Genomic DNA, 20,488 nt, shown 5'->3' with positions numbered 1-20,488 from the left:
CGCATATATAAATATATATTTATTTATTAGTGTTTATATATAATTATAATAAATATATTTTTTGAATATTAAATAATCTAACGCTCTCATATATAAATCTAAGTATGAGTATTTTATTAAATTGCAGATATAATACCAGTAGATTAATCTCTTACTAATAATTATCTATTGTCATTGCTTATTAGAGAGTGTATTGAAAAAACTATCATTCATATGTCAAAAATAGGTGTATTTAAAAAAATAATTATTTAACAATTTATTTATTAATAATAATAAATATAAAAATTAATTATATCCACTGTATAAATGGCATATTTCGTAAGGTTTAATGATGATTTATTTCAATACTAATTATTGCAAATGGAATTAGCTAGCTATTCAAAATGAAAAAACTTATACATTTTAAAAATACCCCGACCATAATTCATTCTAGAAAATGTGTTCCTCCAAAATTTCCCATAAGATTCTAGTTATATTAAACTCTCTTAGCCTTTTATCCCCAAACCTCCCCTCTCTTTCTCAAATAACACTTTTTTCACTTAATCCAATTCACTCATCGATCTGCTCACTTCGTAAGAATTGTTTAAATAAAAATGATAGTTTCAAAATTATACCTTAGGAACTTTAAAGAACAACAAGTAGAACACTTGTAAAGACATTAAAACAAAATGATAGAAGATCTCCTTGTTTTCAATATTCCTTTATCAGCCTATCATCAACTATAAAGTATTTTAAATATAATTTATTTATTTGGGTTTGCTACAATATTCTAATTTTATATAATTATTAATTTAGCGCAGTGGTTCTAAAAGCAAACCGCTATTCTAGTGCAATACCAATAGTTGCTAGCTAGAAAATGGAGATCTAACATAAAAGTGAAAAGACTTATTATTACTTTCTTAATTAAGTCTCTAAACTTAAATTTTTATTGAGATTATTACATATTAAATATAATTAACTACTTTTTGGATATACGTAAATTTGACTTATTTTTATGAAAACGTGCACCGACATAAACACATTGATGAATTCTTCCCAATTAATGTGTTTTGGAGTATGTATGGATGTGGCAGCTAGCGTGTATGTCACATTTCATAATGGTTTCCATTCTCCAATGAATTCTATCTATACATTATGGCTATTGGATTTCAGCGAAAGGGTTACCTAACTCTTTTTTGGCGCACTTCTAATTAATGTCAATGCTCGTTGGACAAATAAATTACGTCCACTTGTTTTATTGTACCAAAGCTGCAGTTATTAATCGCAAATCTAATAAAATCATAACTATATATATTTGAAAAATGCTAAAGTTTACGACAATCATATCCACCATTTAAGTTGAGCTAATGGATACGTAGTTTAAAAGCAAACCACTTTACTTTTATCAATTCTATTTATTTTTAGGGATTAACAACAAGTGTTTGGACTACATTTGTTGAGACATTAAAAATGAAAATTTTATTTTGAAAATAATGTATTTAATATTTAATTTAATAATATTAATATTTTATAAGTTAAACTAAAATTAATAATAGTTTTTATTTATTTTATTAGTATTAATTTAAAATGAAAAATATTAAAGAATTAAAAGTGAGTAATACATCTCATATTAATAAGATAATACAATTGAAAAAAATAATTAATACTAGCTTTGCCTTTAAATATATGATTTTTTTGGGATTTTTACTTGTTTCTTTTTATAACTGTTTGTAATTTTTTAAGCGAATTAATTATTTATTTACTAACTTATCTCTTAATATTACATCTTTTTTTGTAATCTGTAATAAATATTAAAAATAACTTTAAATTAATTATTTTTTGAAAGATAAATTAGTAAAACAATTCAAATTATTAAACTACAATTAATTTCTTTAATGAGTTAATCAATAAGTGATTTAATCAAAGAGGTTTAATATAGAAGGAAGGAGGAGTAAAAATCCTCACAATTTCTTAAAATAAAGTACATCACATTAATCTATATAGTTTTGGTGTATAAATGTATAATTAATATCTCATATTTTAGAAATGTGTGCATTTATATATTAAAAAATTATAATAATAAAAAATAGAAATCATCTTAATATGAAATGGAGATGATATTACATAAAAAATATCATTTATTTTGAAACAAATGTTTGTGAAATAAATCATTAATTGTAAGCTGAAAAAAATAGCTGAGTAACTCAAGTACTCTTTTATGAGACAGCCATAGTTATCCGGTCAAAATGATTTCGGTGAGTAATCACACTTTGAAAATCTGTCTTTCTTTGCAATAATAATATCTTATATTATATCCTATTGAACTCCCAAAAGAGCAATGATTACATCGACAACCAAATCTCGTTAAAGTTAAGAGACGCGTCAAAGCTCTTTTCCATCTCTTATTTGGTCTACGAACACGTTGGAATTGGCTTAATACAGCTTGACCATTTTGGGTAAGTTATTTCTTTATGAAACTGTATTTGAGTATATGATTGTAATGCTATTTAGTAGGAATATTTGAATAGAAAAAAAAAGGAGAGAAAATAGAGGTTTAGATAAATAAGTAATTAATTGTAGACGTTGACACATTTCCTTAGTCCAATGAAAAGAGCGAACAGATGTGACGTGACCTCATGCAAGCGTAAATACGCACCAATATAGGGTGGTTGCATTTTTTTATTAGTAATAATAATAAATATAGTTGCATTTACGCAGTTATTATGTTGGCTGAGATCATACTATTAAATTAAAATGTGGGTCAGTTCCACCATTTCATGCTCAAGACAAAATGCATGTTAGGTTTTTTTTTAGTACACATGTTAATTAGGGTACAAATAAAAATCATTTCTGTAACATTTTTTTTTTAAATTTCTTTTGAGACAAATACTCCTATATATCATCAATAATAATGTCATAATACAAAAAATGAAAATAAGATTCAATGTCTGGTATATTCGTATTATGTAATTTTTATAGTGTAATTGCAAATATTAATATGTTTTGACTTTATCAAATTAAATCAAAAAATAATTTAATGATCATTATGTCATAGATCTATGAATAAGTTTGACCATATTTTAATATTACCAAATTTTGAAGTTTTATATTTTTGTTTTATTTATAAATAATTAATATTTATTTATTAAACTATGTACAAAAAATACCAAATTTCTTCTCTTCGGCCGTCATCTTTCCGTTGCACCATCTTTTTGCCGTTTTTTATTGTCTCCCTTTGCGGTACTTCACTATCTCTATCGTTTGTTCTGCATTGTTTATCTATGTCATTAGTTCATTAAGAATCAAACACGAACATAAAAACAACAACGCGACGACGATTATGTGTGGTCGACGACACTAAGACGACAACGACGCAAACACAAATGAATTGAGAGTGAGACATATGAGAGATCTTCTTGCGGTGGAAGAAGATGGATTCGAGAGAGGAAGGGAATTAGTTTTAAACTTTCTGGGATTAAAAAAAAATAATAAATGTAAAAATATTAAATTGAAAAGATAAATGTATCGATACAAAAAATTTGATTACGGTAATATATAATATTTAGATATTAATGTGGAGAAAAGTAACTCATTTATTGATTAAAAAAATAAAAATATCGATATACTTTTTTTAAGAGTACCAAAAAAATATATCTACATTTAATTATATTTTATCATGTAAAATTTTATTTTATAAATAAATTTTTAGAATAAATAAAGTTATATAAATGTGAAATGTGAAATGTGATTGCACTTTAATGTTTAGAATTGTAAAAAAAAAAAGCAAATTAATATCACCTCCTATATCTCCCATTTTTCTTCCTTTTCCTATAGCAACTTAAAATACCCATTAAGAGAAGGGACATGCTGCCTTGACAAGCTGGCTATTATTTATCATTTATTTACTATACTTTATAAAAAGCTAAACAAACTCAATTAAGAGAAGGGACATGTGTCACCACTCACCAGGATAAATCGCTTTCCATTTTCACAATATATATGTTTTTTTCCTAAACAATATATTAGTTAGAATCACACATTTAAAATAATTGAAAATTTTGAGTAGAAATTTAAAATTTTACACCAGTCTTTTTGTAGATATCAAGTTATTTTCACTGATAGTTTTAATAGTTTTTTTTTTTATATGAAATAATACTATTAGTGAATTTTTTTTCTTCTAAAATAGATTAATTTGAGTGCATTTGAGTCCTCTTATGTTTGAATTAGATTATATTCACCATCTAACTACAAAAATATATTGAGATTTACGATTTAAAAAAATACAAATGACATCTATTATAATATAATGATTATATGATGAATATAAGTAGAATAGTCAATAAAGTTCCAAAGTCTAAAACTTTATCACAAAATTTCCTATTAAGCCCCTAATCCTCCTATTTAAATAAAGTTTTCAAAGTCTATATCTATTGTTTTATAATTTTTTGTAGGGTTAGGTGAGGGGCTTATAAACATATTGTTTTATTAATTAAGATACCTTTTTATAAAAAAAATGAAATTTATTTTTTTCGAAAAAATTTCTAAAATATTATTTTTTTAAAATTTTCAAATTATTTTTTCTTGAAAAATTTTATGAGCAAAATAAAAAAAATTTCTTGAAAAAATCATTTTTTTTTTTCTTTGAATCATCAATTTATTTTTTTAAAAAAATATCGATTTTTAGGGGCCATGTGTTTATGAATGTTTTAAATTATAATTTTTTTTTATCCTTCTAATATGTAGACTGAAATCAATAATTAATACACTTTTATAAAATTGACAATTTTAAATTATAATTTCTTTTTATCCTTTTAATATGTAGGCTGAAATCAATAATTAATACCTTATGAAATTGACAACTATAAAGATAATCTTAACTATAAATATAATCCTTTTATATTTGATTCAAACATAAGTTTCAATCTAATTGAAATTCACTGAGGTAGTATATTAGCTTCCGATATTCCCTTTTATTTAGAGGGGAGGAGCTTCCTATATCCTACTTCCTAATTCCTACACTTCACTAATTCAGTACAAATAATTTAATGTCCGTTGACTAAATGAATACAATTTAATTTAATTTCGTACTCCATATTTTATTATATTATTTATTTACAGCTTGTCTTATTTGTTAGTGGAAGTTTGGAATACATAAAAAAACATACGATATTTTCAAAAGAAATAGCGTTGTATCCTTGGTTTTATTTTGTATTTTTAAAATTCTCTTTACTAAAGATAATCTTGCTTCGATAATCATCGTATACAAAATTTAAACATATTTGTAGAATTTAAATCACGACTTACCATATTGTAGAAGAAAAGTCACTTACCTGTTGATATATTGTAACCACTTTTAAATAATTTACTGCGTGTTTTATTTTTATTGGATAACAATATTAAATTAACTTACATTAATATAATATATGTTTATATATATATATATATTACGTATTCAATAATATTTTATCGATAATTTTTTTTTTATAAATTTAATTGAGGTATATTAAAATTAATGTTTTGTGTATTTTAATTAAATATTATTAATTTTTATAAGTTTTAACAATCAATTAAATAATTTTATATTTGTACAAAATTTTACATTAATAATTTATATAAAATCAAATTTCAAATATAACTGTAGATTTTATAAAATTTATATCAATTAAAATATTATTAAAAAGTGTAACATTTAAATACACTACAACCATTAATTGGAATTATTTTTAGTGGAGGAGTTTCAAAAATATTCATGACACGACAAAATAAAATAAATAACATATGAATATAGGAAAAAAATATTTATAGATTTAGTGTAAGAAAATTGAGACTTATTTAATGATTAACATCGATGTGTTTTAAGAATAAAAATACTCTTCAAATATTTTGATTTTATATTTTAAAACTTTAATTTATATGTTGCTAAAAAAAATATAAATAAATTATAAAAATATTACTTTTAATCGTCGGACTCATGACATGATTCTTTTTTAAAAAATTATTTAATTATTGTAGTAAAATATAAGTTCTTCATTTATATTACACAATATTATATACTCTCTAATCTCAAATATAAACAACAAAAATCATATTTTATAATCTTAAATATAAATAAAATTTGATTAAAATAATATTATAATTTCTATAATCCTTTTAATTAATGTAGATTTTAAGAAAAATGTAATAATTTATATATATATATATATATATATTAAATATCTAATACTTAGGACGGCCCGTGATCCGCTCTAATGCTAAAGAAGTTCCAATTATTAAAAGATAGTTTGAATAAAAATAAAATATATATGATGAAGTAATTATAAATATTTTATGTAATTTTTAGAAATATATTTATGGATGAATTATTAGTTATTTTGTGAGAAGAGATGAATTATTAATTGGTATGAATGACATTCGGATCAGAACAAAATCTGCTTCCTCTCATCACATGTTCGTTCACATTTCGGAAGCAGAGTTACCATTCCAACACAACCGAACCCAGTGAGGTACCAACCAAGGAACACACTGCGATTCGTTTTCTCGCGAATTCAATTCATTCAAATTCACCATTCAAGGTACTCTTCTCATTGCTTCTTCACAAGCTTTTCCTTTTCATTGCCTTTGATCTCATTTCTCATCTTTTCCGTTTCCCATTACATTGATCTATATCAGATTTTCATTTCTCTCTCTCAATTTCCATTCGGTTGTGTAAATATGTTTTTTTTTTTTTTTTTTAAGTTTCTAAATAAAGAAAAATATGCTCGAGCTTTTTTATGATTCGCTTTTGTATCTCGATTGGGATGGCCATTGAAGTTTTTTTTTTCATTCTTCAAAACGAAAATGACTCTTGCGTTTTGTGATTCGTTTCTGGGTTTCGATTTGCATACACAATCAAAGTGTTTTTATTTATTTAAACTTTTTTTTTGTTTTATTAATAGCTTGCGCTTTTTAGGAGTCTCTAGTGAATGATTATGAGACTAGCTTCAAGAGATTTAACTATTTGTGTTACTTCAACTTTAATAATATATTCGAATCTTGTTCTTTCTAAGTTCAGACTTGCAATTGCAACTCATTTTTTAATATAATAATAATAGTAATTAAATCTTCTGTTCATTGATATTCATATCAATGTTGGGTCCTTATTGGATCTGGTTCGTTGAATTTAATTAATGCTTTGCCTAATTGCCTTGTCATCATTCACATGCTTTTGATTCTCTGAATAGGAACTTTGATTTGTTTACTTGCTTAATTGGTGTTTTTTTTTTTGTAACTTGCTTCTACTTGCTCCTATGTTATAAGAATACTATAAATCTTGACAAGTATATCTCTATTTTTATTATGCTAGGTTTGTATTTGTTCAGCTGAAGGCATATTCGTTCATTCACCAATGATTTGTTCCATACAAATTTGAATGATGTTGGAATAACAGACTTCTATTAGTTTTTTGGGTGTATTGATAATCATATAGTTAGTATATCTGCACATTTAAGCGCCGAGCTTCTTGGTTAGAGAATGTCCAGGCCATTGTACAGAGGAGTGTCTGGGATTCGGATCCCTGATAACACCCTTGATTCATGGGACTCTCAATCCAAAGATAAAACAGAAAAGGATGGTTTGGATAAAAAAGGTTCTTCTGATCCCAGCCCCTTGCCTTTGAAGTCTCCCTTTAGGTTACTTTTCGCAGATAATTCGAAAAATGGAATCACTGAGAATGGTTTCTCGCCTGATCCGTTCATTCTTGGCACTCCTAGAAGTCGGCATAAGTTGATTCTTCTTTTTATGAAGTTTAGTATAGTATTTATAGTTATACTTGCTCTTGCTGGGTCTTTTTGGTGGACAGTCTCGATTTCAACCACATCAAGAGGTCATATTTTCCATGGTTATAGAAGACTTCAAGAGAAACTTGTATCGGACCTTTTGGATATCGGGGAGATTTCTGATGCTCCGTCAAAGCTGAAAGAACTGGATTTTTGTTCTCAGGAGTTTGAAAACTATGTTCCTTGCTTTAACGTTTCCGACAATCTAGCTCAGGGTTACTCTGATGGCAATGAGTTTGATCGGCAATGTGGACGTGAGCTCAGGCAAAATTGTTTACTTCTCTCGCCGACGAATTACAAAATTCCTCTTCGGTGGCCTACTGGAAGGGATGTTATATGGGTTTCAAATGTTAAAATCACTGCACAGGAAGTTCTTTCTTCTGGAAGCTTGACCAAGAGGTCAGTGACATACATTTCTCCTTCTGACTTGCATATTTTCAGCCATCATTTGATTGTAAAGACCTCTCTCTTATTTATTTATTTGGTTACAGGATGATGATGCTCGATGAAGAGCAAATTTCCTTTCGTTCTGCATCCCTTATGTTTGATGGTGTTGAAGACTACTCACACCAAATCGCAGAAATGATTGGACTTCGAAATGAATCTAACTTCATACAAACAGGGGTAACTTAATATTTTTTTCTCCCTCCAGAATATAGAATTCTTTAATTATTTGCAGTGGCCTTCATCAATTATAGTCATATGTCACTATTTTGGTATATGTTAATTACGGAGTCGAACATACTTAATTTCGTCCACTTATCTCAAGTGTGATACATGGGTAGGTATCTCATATTGCGTTGACGATACACTCAATTTTCACCCTAATAGTACTAATATTAAAAATATACACATATGTTGATTAACTGTATATATTAAAGGTATTTTCAGTGATCAATTAACAAAAATTCCAAATATTTTCCATTTGCATGTAATGTTATTAACTTTACTATATATTATGGCATTCTAAAATTTGCAGGTTAGAACCATACTGGACATTGGTTGTGGCTATGGTAGCTTGGGAGCGCACCTCTTTCACAGTCAACTTTTAACTATGTGTATTGCGAACTACGAGCCTTCTGGTAGTCAAGTTCAACTTACACTTGAGAGAGGTCTTCCTGCTATGGTTGCTTCTTTCACTACAAAACAGTTGCCTTATCCATCTCTCTCCTTTGATATGCTGCATTGTGCTCGATGCGGCATAGATTGGGACCAGAAAGGTATGTCAAAAATCAACCTCGTGCTACTACTATCTATAAGGTCGATATGGTTCTGTTATTCTCTGCATTTATTCAAGTATTTTCTGTATGATTTGGCTTTTATGATAAGATGTTAGATTATGAATGTGATTCAAAGAAGGAATCATATATCATAAAATAAGGGGAAAAAATCATTATAATAGACTTGTAGTAACTTTTTGTTCTGTTTCTTCAAAATAGACTTGTAGCAAAACCAAAACCAAAACCAAAATATGCAGATACCTTTTATGTATATTTGTCCATAGTTGTTAAATTATCTAACAACTGAGGTTAATTTTCAAAATCCTCCTCTCATATCTGTGTGAATATAATGCATCAAGCTGGCTTTATTTCATACTATTTTGCCATTTTAAAATTTTGAACTCAAGAATTGGAAAACTGAATTATGAGCTCTTAAACCATAGCTTTTTCTGCACATATTAATATTACATCACCTTCATTATGAGTCTGATTGATCATTTTAACATTCATATTTCATGGACTAGATGGAATTCTCTTGATTGAAGCTGATAGGCTTTTAAAACCTGGGGGCTACTTTGTCTGGAGTTCGCCGATTACATATGCTCGTAACCAAGACAGTCAGACCAGGTGGAAGTTCATACATGATTTTGCAGAAAACCTTTGCTGGGACATGCTATCGCAGCAAGATGAAACTGTTGTGTGGAAGAAAACTAGTAAACGGAAATGCTATAGTTCAAGGTCTGTGGTGTGTGTTTATGAATTATGATAACATATCAATTTTTTATATCATAGGAATCAAATTTGTAGTAACTTAGTTCTCTATAATATGTGTATGCATTTATGTATTGCAGATTTTTTTAAGCGTATTCCTAATTCCTGTGTGTTTGCATTTCTAGAAAGAATGGTTCTCCTCCTCCTTTGTGTAGTAGAGGCTATGATGTGGAGTCTCCGTACTATCGAGAACTGCAAAATTGCATTGGAGGAACACATAGCAGCCGTTGGGTTTCTATTGAAGAGAGGGACAATTGGCCTTCTAGGGATCACCCGAACAAGAACGAGCTTGCAATATATGGTAACAGTTAATTCTTCAACGTTTATTCTTAAAATAGAAAAATTTCACCTTGTACGATATTACTGAACGATATCTCCTATCCCCTAGGTTATCTTAATATGTATATATATTTACTTGTGTTAGGATTGCAACCTGATGAGTTTGCCGAGGACTCTGAAAGCTGGAGGACAGCAGTACAAAATTATTGGTCTCTTCTGTCACCTTTGATATTTTCGGATCATCCAAAGAGACCCGGCGATGAAGATCCTCCACCACCTTTCAACATGCTAAGAAACGTGCTAGACATGAATGCTCATTTTGGTGGTTTTAATTCTGCATTGTTGCAATCTGGAAAGTCTGTGTGGGTCATGAATGTGGTGCCGATGAGTGGATTCAACTATCTTCCCTTGATCCAGGACCGCGGTTATGTTGGCGTTTTGCATGATTGGTATTTTAATCTCCATTCTCGTATATTAAAATTAATTATTCACTGTTTTCTTTTGCTTGACTGAATGTGAAATTCGCAGCCATCTAATACCTACTACCTCTTATGTGGATTGTAGGTGTGAGGCATTTCCAACGTACCCTAGATCGTATGACTTGGTACATGCAGCAGGGTTTTTATCCCTTGAAACTGGTCAGCAGCGCAAATGTACCTTGTTTGATATATTCATTGAAATTGATAGGTTACTTCGCCCAGAGGTATGTAAATACTGCGTCCGTGCCTTTTACTTTTCGTATATTGAGCCTTTTACTTTTTGTATATTGATCTGAAGTGACCATTTTAATTTGGAAATATTCAATGAAATTGTATTTCCACATAAATTATATTACAGCAAGGGTGTTTTAGTCAGAAGTGATCATTTTCCTTCGAAAATGAGCGTTGTTAATGATATCTATGTCCAATTGAATTGGTATATTGTAGATTTGTAACGACATCTATGTCAATATCATGTGCTGAGAGTTGTCATGTGTGCAGGGTTGGATTATAATTCGTGACTCAGTTCCTTTAATAGAGATGGCTAGAGCTTTAACAACTCGGCTGAAGTGGGATGCAAGAGTTATAGAAATCGACAGTGATAGCGATCAGAGACTCCTGATCTGCCAGAAGCCTTTCTTTAAGAGACAGGCAAATTAATTCATTCAAAAGTCATGAAGAAATCAATCAAACCATAGTATTCATATATTCATTTTCATAATGTTCATTTATTATCATAATGGTCTGCCATAGAACATGGGGATTGAAAATTTTGGACAGAAAGAAAAGGAGCCGGAAAAAGACAATAGAGGAAAGAAAAAAGAGTGAATGCTCGTCAGCGATACCACCACAATGCCCTATGTAACCGTAAGGTTTATTATACATAGGAACCATGTAATTACCAAACGAGGAGCAGAAAAGATGAGGAAGTATACTGGTAGATATGATTTTTCATGTGATGGCTGATTTACAGTTACATAGACTTATGATTAAGATTGGAAAGTTTACATTATGAAAGAATAAGTTATTTCTGTTTGCTATAATGTATAAAAATGCTCACTGGTTAATTCCCCCTATTGCAATAGAATCATTTTTCTGCTCCTTTTATAGGTTCTTTATTGTTTCCTGTAATGCGTTGGAAAAACTATGTTCATGATTGTGCCATTTTGCAACGGTTGTATGTGTTGTCATGGGTCTGTTCCTATGGTTTAAATTTTTGGTTTTGCCAATTTCTTAGGTATGGTATTTGAAAATTTCAGTGTAGAAAATGTAGATGACACATTTCATTTGATCAAATATATGCTAACTAGTTATTTCACAAAAACTCATTAGAAAAATATTAGTTCATAAAAAAAATTAAAGTTATTGCACAAATTGTGTCCAAATATTGCAAAGAAAATGGTGTTTCAAACAATGTCAATTCTATGTTGCACAAGTGATATAAGTCATATATCATGTACAAACTTGTTTTCATCGTTAGATTAATAAATCTTTTGAATCAAATGAAATATGACGAGGTTTTTTAATTCAATGATAGAAAATAAATATGTACATGATATAAGATTATTTTTATTTATATTAGACAAAATTGTCAAACATATTATTTTACTTCATGTCAAGATTTTTTTAGTTTGGGTGTATTAAATATGCTGAGGTAATTTGAGTTAGGAGGCAAAAAAAAAAAAAAAATACTAACACACAATTCTTAAATCACAAACAAACTCTATCATGTGTATTGTTTATCATATGTTCAAATTTAAGAATGAGTGGTGGTGTTACATTCACTAAACCATTATATAATTACTATAATTTTTGCATAAATGATATAAATGCACACACTTTCAAAATATATGATATTAATAGGACATTTATTCATTAAAAATATGCTTATAAAAAAACATCAAAACTATATTAATGGAGATTTAGAAAAGGAGAGGATTTCTACTCTAAAGAACCAATATGATATTATAAGTAAATTCTAAATCTTATTTTATCTTTATTTTAAATATGTGTGAGTTATAAATCAATAAGATATAATAAGAAAAATAATTTACTCAATTATTTTTATAAAATAAAATTTTAAATATAAAATTTTTACATTTAATAAAATATAAGTATAAATTGAAAAAAATAATATAATTGATATCAAATTAAAAAATAAATATTTATTTTAAAAATTGAATTTAATTGTAATTTTAGTTTCCTATTTGTATCAATTCACGAAATTGATCTCACTATTTTTAAATTTGACAATTTTAGTCATTTATTATAATTTTTTAACTAAAAAATAGCGATATGATATGCTTTAAATATCATAACATATGATATGATGATATAAAATAATTAACACTCATGAAATCTCAATAAAACCCTTAAATTACTTAACTTTCAATTTTAGAAAATTTTAAGTTTTGTAATTTAATTAACGATATATGAATAATTAATGCATCTATACAATTTTGTATCATGATATCGTATGTCACATCATTTAAAATTTGTCAAATCGTTATTTTTTAATTTAAAAAATTTAAGGAAGGAACTAAAACCATTGAGTTTTAAAAGACACGGACCAATTCCATAATTTAAAAAAAAATATATAAGTCAAAACTGCAATTAATTTTATCATTTTATATAACTAAATAAATAGCAAATCTATTAAAATTAGAATATTTAAAAATAAAATTATAATTTAAAATTATAATTTAAAATTATAAAATTATGATAATTTACGCATTAAACAAATGATATAATAAATATTTATTATATCCATATCATATAGTATTTTTGTTATGTTTTATATATATTATCTTATCTCTGTCATATATTTTCTATCAAATAGATCATAAATATAAAAGAGATGTGACTCATTACCAATATTAGGGATGAGAATAGGGGCCTATGGCTTATTTAAATAGACTCAAGCTTATAAAAAAAGTTTATTATACCTAACAGACCGGCCTATATATATATATATTTTATTATTTACTCCATTCTCCAATTTTTTTCTTTTTTCTTTCTAATTTCCATTGCAATATTGCATATTCCAACAATCAGTTATGTGAGCAACATATTTTTTTATAAAAAGCAATACTATTTATTTGTTATTTTTATATTTTATAAAAATCAATATTATTTATTTGTTATCTTTATATATATTATTAGTATATAAAGCTTAAAAATTCTAATTGTTTATTATTATTGAATATGAGTTTGATTGAGATGATTTGTTTAGAGGTAATAATCCGAGTTTGTTTGAGAGATAATAATAGGTGCGTTTGTTTCAATAAAAAATTTATTCTTTTAAACCAAAAATTATTTTTTTGGGTTTAAGGGTGTTTGTTTCTGATTTTTAAAAAAATCATTTTGTTTAGAAAAATCATTTTTTATTTTATATATATATATATATATATATATATATATATATATATATATATATATATATGTATATATTGATAAATGGATAATCATGTAAATCGGTATGGGCAGAACATCAGGTAGGTATGGATCATTGATTATTTGTTATTATTTATTTGAAAGGTAATAAAAATTATGAGTGCGTTTGTTTCAGATTTTTTTAAAATCACTTTATTAGAACTAATTTTTTTTATTAGGATCTAATTTTTACTTATATGTTTATTTTTCACGAGGATTTAAAAGATATTTGCTTAAAAAATCATTAAAAATTGTATACAAACAATTTCTTAATTACTTGATTTGTAGGTGCGTGGTAGATTCCTTGATCTAGCCATAAAGTCATGGATATCTAGCTGAATATCGATTTGCATCGGTTCATTATTGTTAACCAATATATTATAATATAATTCTGCAAGAATCTTTATAATCTATGGGGATTAAAATTTTCTGCATTGCATAATCTTTATAATCTATGGGAATTGGAATATATTATAATATAATTTTAGAGTGCATAATCTTTATAATCATGCAGTAAAGCAATTTTCTTACCGTGATATTGTAATATATGGGAATGGGAATTAAAAATCATTTTTTTTTTTGGAATTATTTCTTGAGTTTATCTATTTTGTATAATTATATAATGTATTTTATTTTATCATTTTTATTTTGTTCAGGAAATGTCTTCTCCTTTGGAAAAAAGTGAACCAATTTCATCTACTCATATGACTAATAATGAGGTCAACGAACATATGTATATAGATTTAATTCAAGTAGAAGTTAACAAACAGGCAAATGAAAATGACACCGCTCTAGAAAACAGAAGTCCAATTGTTGGGAGAAAGAGGGAAAAAAAACATCAGTTGTTTAGAATAATTTTGATGAGATTGAAATCTCTAAAGGTGTGAAGAAAGCTCTTTGCAAATAGTGTAAACTAAAAATGTCTACTGGAGGATCATGAGCTAGCATTAATCATTTGAAAAGACACGCTAGAGGTTGCAATCAAATGAAGTTGCAGACGGCTGTTGAAGCAAGACAAGTCATCATTCCATTTCAGCCATCAAAGTCAAGTAACCCTTTTATTAGTACCAGTGTTAGATACTCTAATGAAAATATGAGGGAAATAATTGCAACTGCTATCATGGTTCATGAATATCCTTTTAGTGTTGTAGATGACGATATTTGGATGTGGGGCTTTCAATATGCAAATCCAGATTTTCATAAAGTTACTCATAAAACAGCAAAAAATGTTTGTTTGGCAATATTTGATATGGAGAAGAAAATTTTGAAGAAATTTTTAGAAAGTGTGAGCAAAATTAGTTTAACTACAGATATGTGGAAATCTAACCATCAAGTAGTTGAATATATGGTTATCATAGGACATTTTATTGATGCAGGATGGAATCTTCAAAAAAGAGTTGTGAGTTTTGTGGAAGTACCCCATCCAAGACGTGGTATTGATGTGGTTGATGCTATATATAAATGTTTGAAAACTTGGGGGAATGAAAATAAAGTTTTTTCCGTATCTGTTGATAATGCTTCTTACAATGATTCATGCTTAAGATGTTTCAAAGATAATTTATCTCTAAGTAGTAAGTTAATCCTTGGTTGCTCTTTGTTTCATGTTCGATGTTGTGCACCCATATTGAATTTGTTAGTACAAGACGATCTTAGTAAAATTAAGGATACCATTTTCAATATTCGTGAAAGTGTCAAATATATTAACCACAATGATGCAAGACTAAAGGCGTTTTGTGATGTGGTTGAGCAGAAGCGCTTAAAAGAAAGGAAACTCATCATTGATTGTCCAACAAGATGGAATTCAACTTTTAATATGTTGTCGACTGCTTTTAATATGTTGACAACATATTAAAAGCTGCAAAAGCAATCTGAAATTTCAAAGCAGTTGACAACATATTAAAAGTTGAATTCCATCTTGTTGGACAATCAATGATGAGTTTCCTTTCTTTTAAGGGCTTTTGCTCAACCACATCACAAAATGCCTTTAGTCTTGCATCATTGTGGTTAACATATTTGACACTTTCACGAATATTGAAAATGGTATCCTTAATTTTACTAAGACCGTCTTGCACTAACAAATTCAATATGTGTGCACAACATCGAACATGAAACAAAGAGTCACCAAAGATGAACTTACTACTTATAGATAAATTATCTTTGAGATATCTTAAGCATGAATCATTGTAAGAAGCATTATCAACAGATACGGAAAAAACTTTATTTTCAATCCCCCAAGTTTTCAAACATTTATATATAGCATCAGCCACATCAATACCACACCTTAAAGGGGATACTTTCACAAAACTCAAAACTCTTTTTTGAAGATTCCATCCTGCATTAATAAAATGTCCCATGATAACCATATATTCAACTACTTGATGGCTAGATTTCCACATATCAATAGTTAAACTAATTTTGCTCACACTTTCTAAAAATTTCTTCAAAATTTTCTTCTCCATATCAAATATTGCCAAACAATCATTTCTTGCTGTTTTATGAGTAACTTTATGAAAATCTGGATTTGCATATTGAAAGCCCCACATCCAAATATCGTCCTCTACAACACTAAAAGGATATTTGGGAACCATGATAGCAATTGCAATTATTTCCCTTATCTTTTTATTAGAGTATCTAACACCGTTACTAATAAAAGGGTTACTTGACTTTGATATGGCTGAAATGGAATGATGACTTGTCTTGTTTCAACAGCCGTCTGCAACCTCTTTTGATTGCAACCTCTAGCGTGTCTTTTCAAATGATTAGTGCTAGCTCCTGATCCTTCAAGAGACATTTTTAGTTTACAGTATTTACAAACAACTTTCTTCACACCTTTAGAGATTTCAATCTCATCAAAATCATTCTAAACAACTGATGTTTTTTTTCCTCTTTCTCCCAACAATTGGACTTCTGTTTTCTAAAGCGGTGTCATTTTCATTTACCTGGGTGTTAACTTCTACTTGAGTTGAATCTATAGACATATGTTCACTGGCCACATTATTAGTCATATGAGTAGATGAAATTGGTTCACTTCTTTCTAAAGGAGAAGACATTTCTTGAACAAAATAAAAATAATAAAATAAAATATATTATATAATTATACAAAGTAAATAAACTCAAGAAATAATTTCAAATGAAAAAATCATTTTTTAATTCCAATTCCCATATATTACAATATCACGGTAAGAAAATTGCTTTACTGCAGAATTATAAAGATTATGCACTGCAGAATTATATTATAATATACTCCAATTCCCATATATTATAAAGATTATGCACTCCATAAAATCCTAATTCTCATAGATTATAAAGATTCTGCAGAATTATATTATAATATATTGGTTAATAATAATGAACTGATGCAAATCGATATTCAGCAAGATATGCATGACTTTAGGCTAAATCAAGGAATCTACCGTACACTGACAAATCAAGTAATTAAAGAATTGTTTGTATAAATTTTTTAATGATTTTTCTAGCAAACACCTTTTAAACCTTCATAAAAAATAAAAAATAAAAGTAAAAATTAAGCCCCTAATAAAAAAATATATAATCTTTGTATACCCTAATAAAAGAATAGATTTTTTCTTGAAACAAACGCACTCCCTATTACCTCTCAAAGAAATCTCTCAAACAAACTCAACTTATTACCTCTCAAACAAAATCATATTCACTAATAATCTATATATATATATTAAATGAAAAATAATTTTTCTAAACAAAATGATTTATTAAAAATTAGAAACAAACACCATTTAAACTCTAAAAAATGATTTTTGGTTTAAAGAATAATTTTTTTTTATTGAAACAAACACATCTATTATTATCTCTCAAATAAATACTCTCAAACAACAAACTCAACATACTCAGATTATTACCTCTAAACAAATTCTCTCAAACAAACTCGTATTCAATAATAATAAACAATTAGGGTTTTCAAATAGTATTGTTTTTTATAAAATATAAAGATAACAAATAAATAGTATTGCTTTTTATAAAAAATATGTTACTTACATACCTGATTGTTGGAGTATGCAATAGTGCAACGGAAATTAGAGAAAAGGAATTGGAGAATAGAGTAAATAATAAAATATATATAGGCCGACTTGTCGGGCTTTATAGGTTTTTTTATAAGTCTGAATGTCTGACTTATTTAAATAAATAGACTTTAAAACAATAGTTTTTTGTTAAATATGGCCATGTATAAGTAGGTCATACCATAGCTCCTGACCAACGATCTAGTCTATTCTCATTCCTATTAAATATCTTCATTGACAATATTGGTATAAAATATTATACAAATGTATAACTGCTACTTTTTAAACTAACAAATCAAATAAAGTACACTTAAATGGAAAAATAATTTAGACATCTTGTCCCACATTTAACATCACTAATCAGAGTTAAATTTATCATTTTTTTTATATTAAAAAAATAGAAAAACAGTTAATCAAATAAAAATTGTCTATTTTTTTATAAATTGAATAGTACCAAAAATTTTATTAGTGTTAATTTAAAATATTTTGAAATCATATTCTAATACACCTCTAAATTCATTAATACGTAAATACACTACGTCTGGCTTGGATACCTCATGTAAATAATATCATTTTTATTTTACACGCGTTGTTATATGTATTCAATATTGATATTTTCTAGTGTATTTATTTATTCTAAAATAACCCTGTGATAATAAATTTTCATTTTCTTTATATTTGTTAATCAAATTATTTTATAAATATGGTGTAAAATAGTATTACAAACTATTCACCTTTCTTACGATTTACTCTTTCAACGACACCACATAAAACAAATCAAACAACCATCTACAAAATTGATATATATTGGAATTTATTTCAAACTACATAGATTAAATATAGTGAGATGTCCATACATTTAAAAGAAAAAGTGATTATATTTGTGTATAAAATTAAAATAAATATTATGTTTAAAATATAAAAAATAAAAAATAAAATATATAAATAGATAATCAAAGTCGATTTTTTAATATTTTACAAAATATAATAAAATTAATTTGCATGTTAATTGTAAATAAATCAATACTTGATTAGAGTAATTTTAATAAAAATGTTAGTTTATTTTTAATTTACACATTTTGCATAAAATGGAAAAGATATGTTGATTATTTTCGAATTATGACTATTATTTTTATTTTATTTTTTTGTCGTGAATTTAAAATTAGAAAGTTTTCCAAATCAATGTATATTTATATGCTTACTAGACAAAGTTGTAAAAAAAACAAATATAAAAAAAAAATAGAAATATATCAGATAAGGTTATTGATAAAGATAATAAACTAATCTTAAATAACATATTCTATTTATTTTTACAATATTTTGAAGTGATTTTTTTATTTCTGTTTCATACGATTTTATTAACTAATGTTTTCTTTATAAGAACTAATGTTCTTTTTTTTTTTTTTTTTTAACTATGATTAAAAAAATTATAATTTTTTAAACAAACGAATAGTGTATATGCCTTTATATTTATAAAAAAATAATTATATATTTTACAGAATTATATCATAAAAATAATTAAAATATTAATGTTGATTTAAAGTGAGTTAAATATTATGTAAAAATGTTATGAATATTTTCAATTACTCGTTAACAAGATTCAGCATCACAATAGTGATAGTAAATTATAAAAAAAAATTATATATTAATAAGACAATGTTAATTGTTTAAAAGAAAAGAAATATATATTAAATAAAAAATAACTCAAATTAATATATGATATAGTAGGATACAAAATAATATCTGTAATAAATAATATAAGCACAAAGAATCTAAATTAAAATAAAAAAGAGAAAAACCGCAAATAATAAATATTTATAATATAGAATAAATTACATCAACGGTACCTTAACTTAATTTCAGTTAACGTTTTAGTCATTTATATTTTTTTTCTCCCAATTTGGTCTTTTTTATTTTTTATTTTAAGTGACAATTTGATATTTTATGTTTTAAAATAATGTTATCATTTTTTTTACAAAAATTCAAAAAAAATCGTCAGACTTTTTAAACAAAATCCATAAAATTAATAATTATCTTTAATATAATGCAAATTCTATCAAATGCATAACTCAAATATTTAAATAAACTCATATTTTCATCTCCAACAACATCAAATAAAGAATGAAAATATGAGTTTTTTTAAAGGTTTAAGTTATAAATTTGATTAAATTTGCATTTTATTGAAGATAATAATGATTTTTATGAGTTTTGTTTGAAAATTTTGATGATCTTTTTGATTTTTTTGTAAAAAAAAGGACAACATTGTTGATATTTTAGAACACAAAATATCAAATTGTAATTTAAAATTAAAATAAAGAACCAACTCGAAAAAGAAAAAGATAAATGACAAAAACGTTAACTAAAATTAAGTTAAGGGACCGCTGATGCAATTTAATCTAATATATATAAATGTAAGAAGTTGGTTACGATCACTACATATTTTTAATATATATATATATATATATATATATATATATATA

At 26.4% G+C, this 20,488-nt stretch overlaps 2 protein-coding genes across 2 annotated transcripts; one reads left to right on the top strand and one right to left on the bottom strand.

Annotated features, from left to right (window-relative positions):
* Positions 1 to 6,365: 6,365 nt before the first annotated feature.
* On the top strand, positions 6,366 to 11,644 carry LOC101493644 (probable pectin methyltransferase QUA2). The gene is made up of 9 exons (XM_004500580.4): positions 6,366 to 6,551; positions 7,322 to 8,192; positions 8,285 to 8,417; positions 8,773 to 9,013; positions 9,538 to 9,751; positions 9,910 to 10,085; positions 10,209 to 10,512; positions 10,628 to 10,766; positions 11,044 to 11,644. Exons 2-9 carry the CDS (start codon positions 7,489 to 7,491, stop codon positions 11,200 to 11,202), a joined length of 2,070 nt encoding a protein of 689 aa, XP_004500637.1. The 5' UTR covers positions 6,366 to 6,551; positions 7,322 to 7,488; the 3' UTR covers positions 11,203 to 11,644.
* A 4,159-nt stretch (positions 11,645 to 15,803) lies between these two features.
* LOC140920533 (zinc finger BED domain-containing protein RICESLEEPER 2-like) lies at positions 15,804 to 16,562 on the bottom strand. Its single transcript, XM_073368823.1, has one exon. The coding sequence runs from the start codon at positions 16,560 to 16,562 to the stop codon at positions 15,804 to 15,806; it is 759 nt and encodes a 252-aa protein (XP_073224924.1).
* Between the last annotated feature and the right edge of the window lie 3,926 nt (positions 16,563 to 20,488).

Source organism: Cicer arietinum, chromosome 5 (assembly GCF_000331145.2).
Source record: "Cicer arietinum cultivar CDC Frontier isolate Library 1 chromosome 5, Cicar.CDCFrontier_v2.0, whole genome shotgun sequence".
NCBI lineage: Eukaryota > Viridiplantae > Streptophyta > Magnoliopsida > Fabales > Fabaceae > Cicer > Cicer arietinum.
The sequence above is the reverse complement of the archived record's forward strand: the minus strand, read 5'-3'. Positions and strand labels throughout refer to the sequence as shown.

What these genes read in the sequence shown, in the direction of transcription:
- LOC101493644 (XM_004500580.4), top strand. Translation starts at nt 7,489, where the DNA reads ATGTCCAGGCCATTGTACAGAGGAGTGTCTGGGATTCGGATCCCTGAT. An exon ending in TCTGGAAGCTTGACCAAGAG is followed by an intron (nt 8,193 to 8,284) that starts GTCAGTGACATA and finishes ATTTGGTTACAG; the next exon opens with GATGATGATGCTCGATGAAG. An exon ending in ATAGGTTACTTCGCCCAGAG is followed by an intron (nt 10,767 to 11,043) that starts GTATGTAAATAC and finishes TCATGTGTGCAG; the next exon opens with GGTTGGATTATAATTCGTGA.
- LOC140920533 (XM_073368823.1), bottom strand. Translation starts at nt 16,562, where the DNA reads ATGGTTCCCAAATATCCTTTTAGTGTTGTAGAGGACGATATTTGGATG.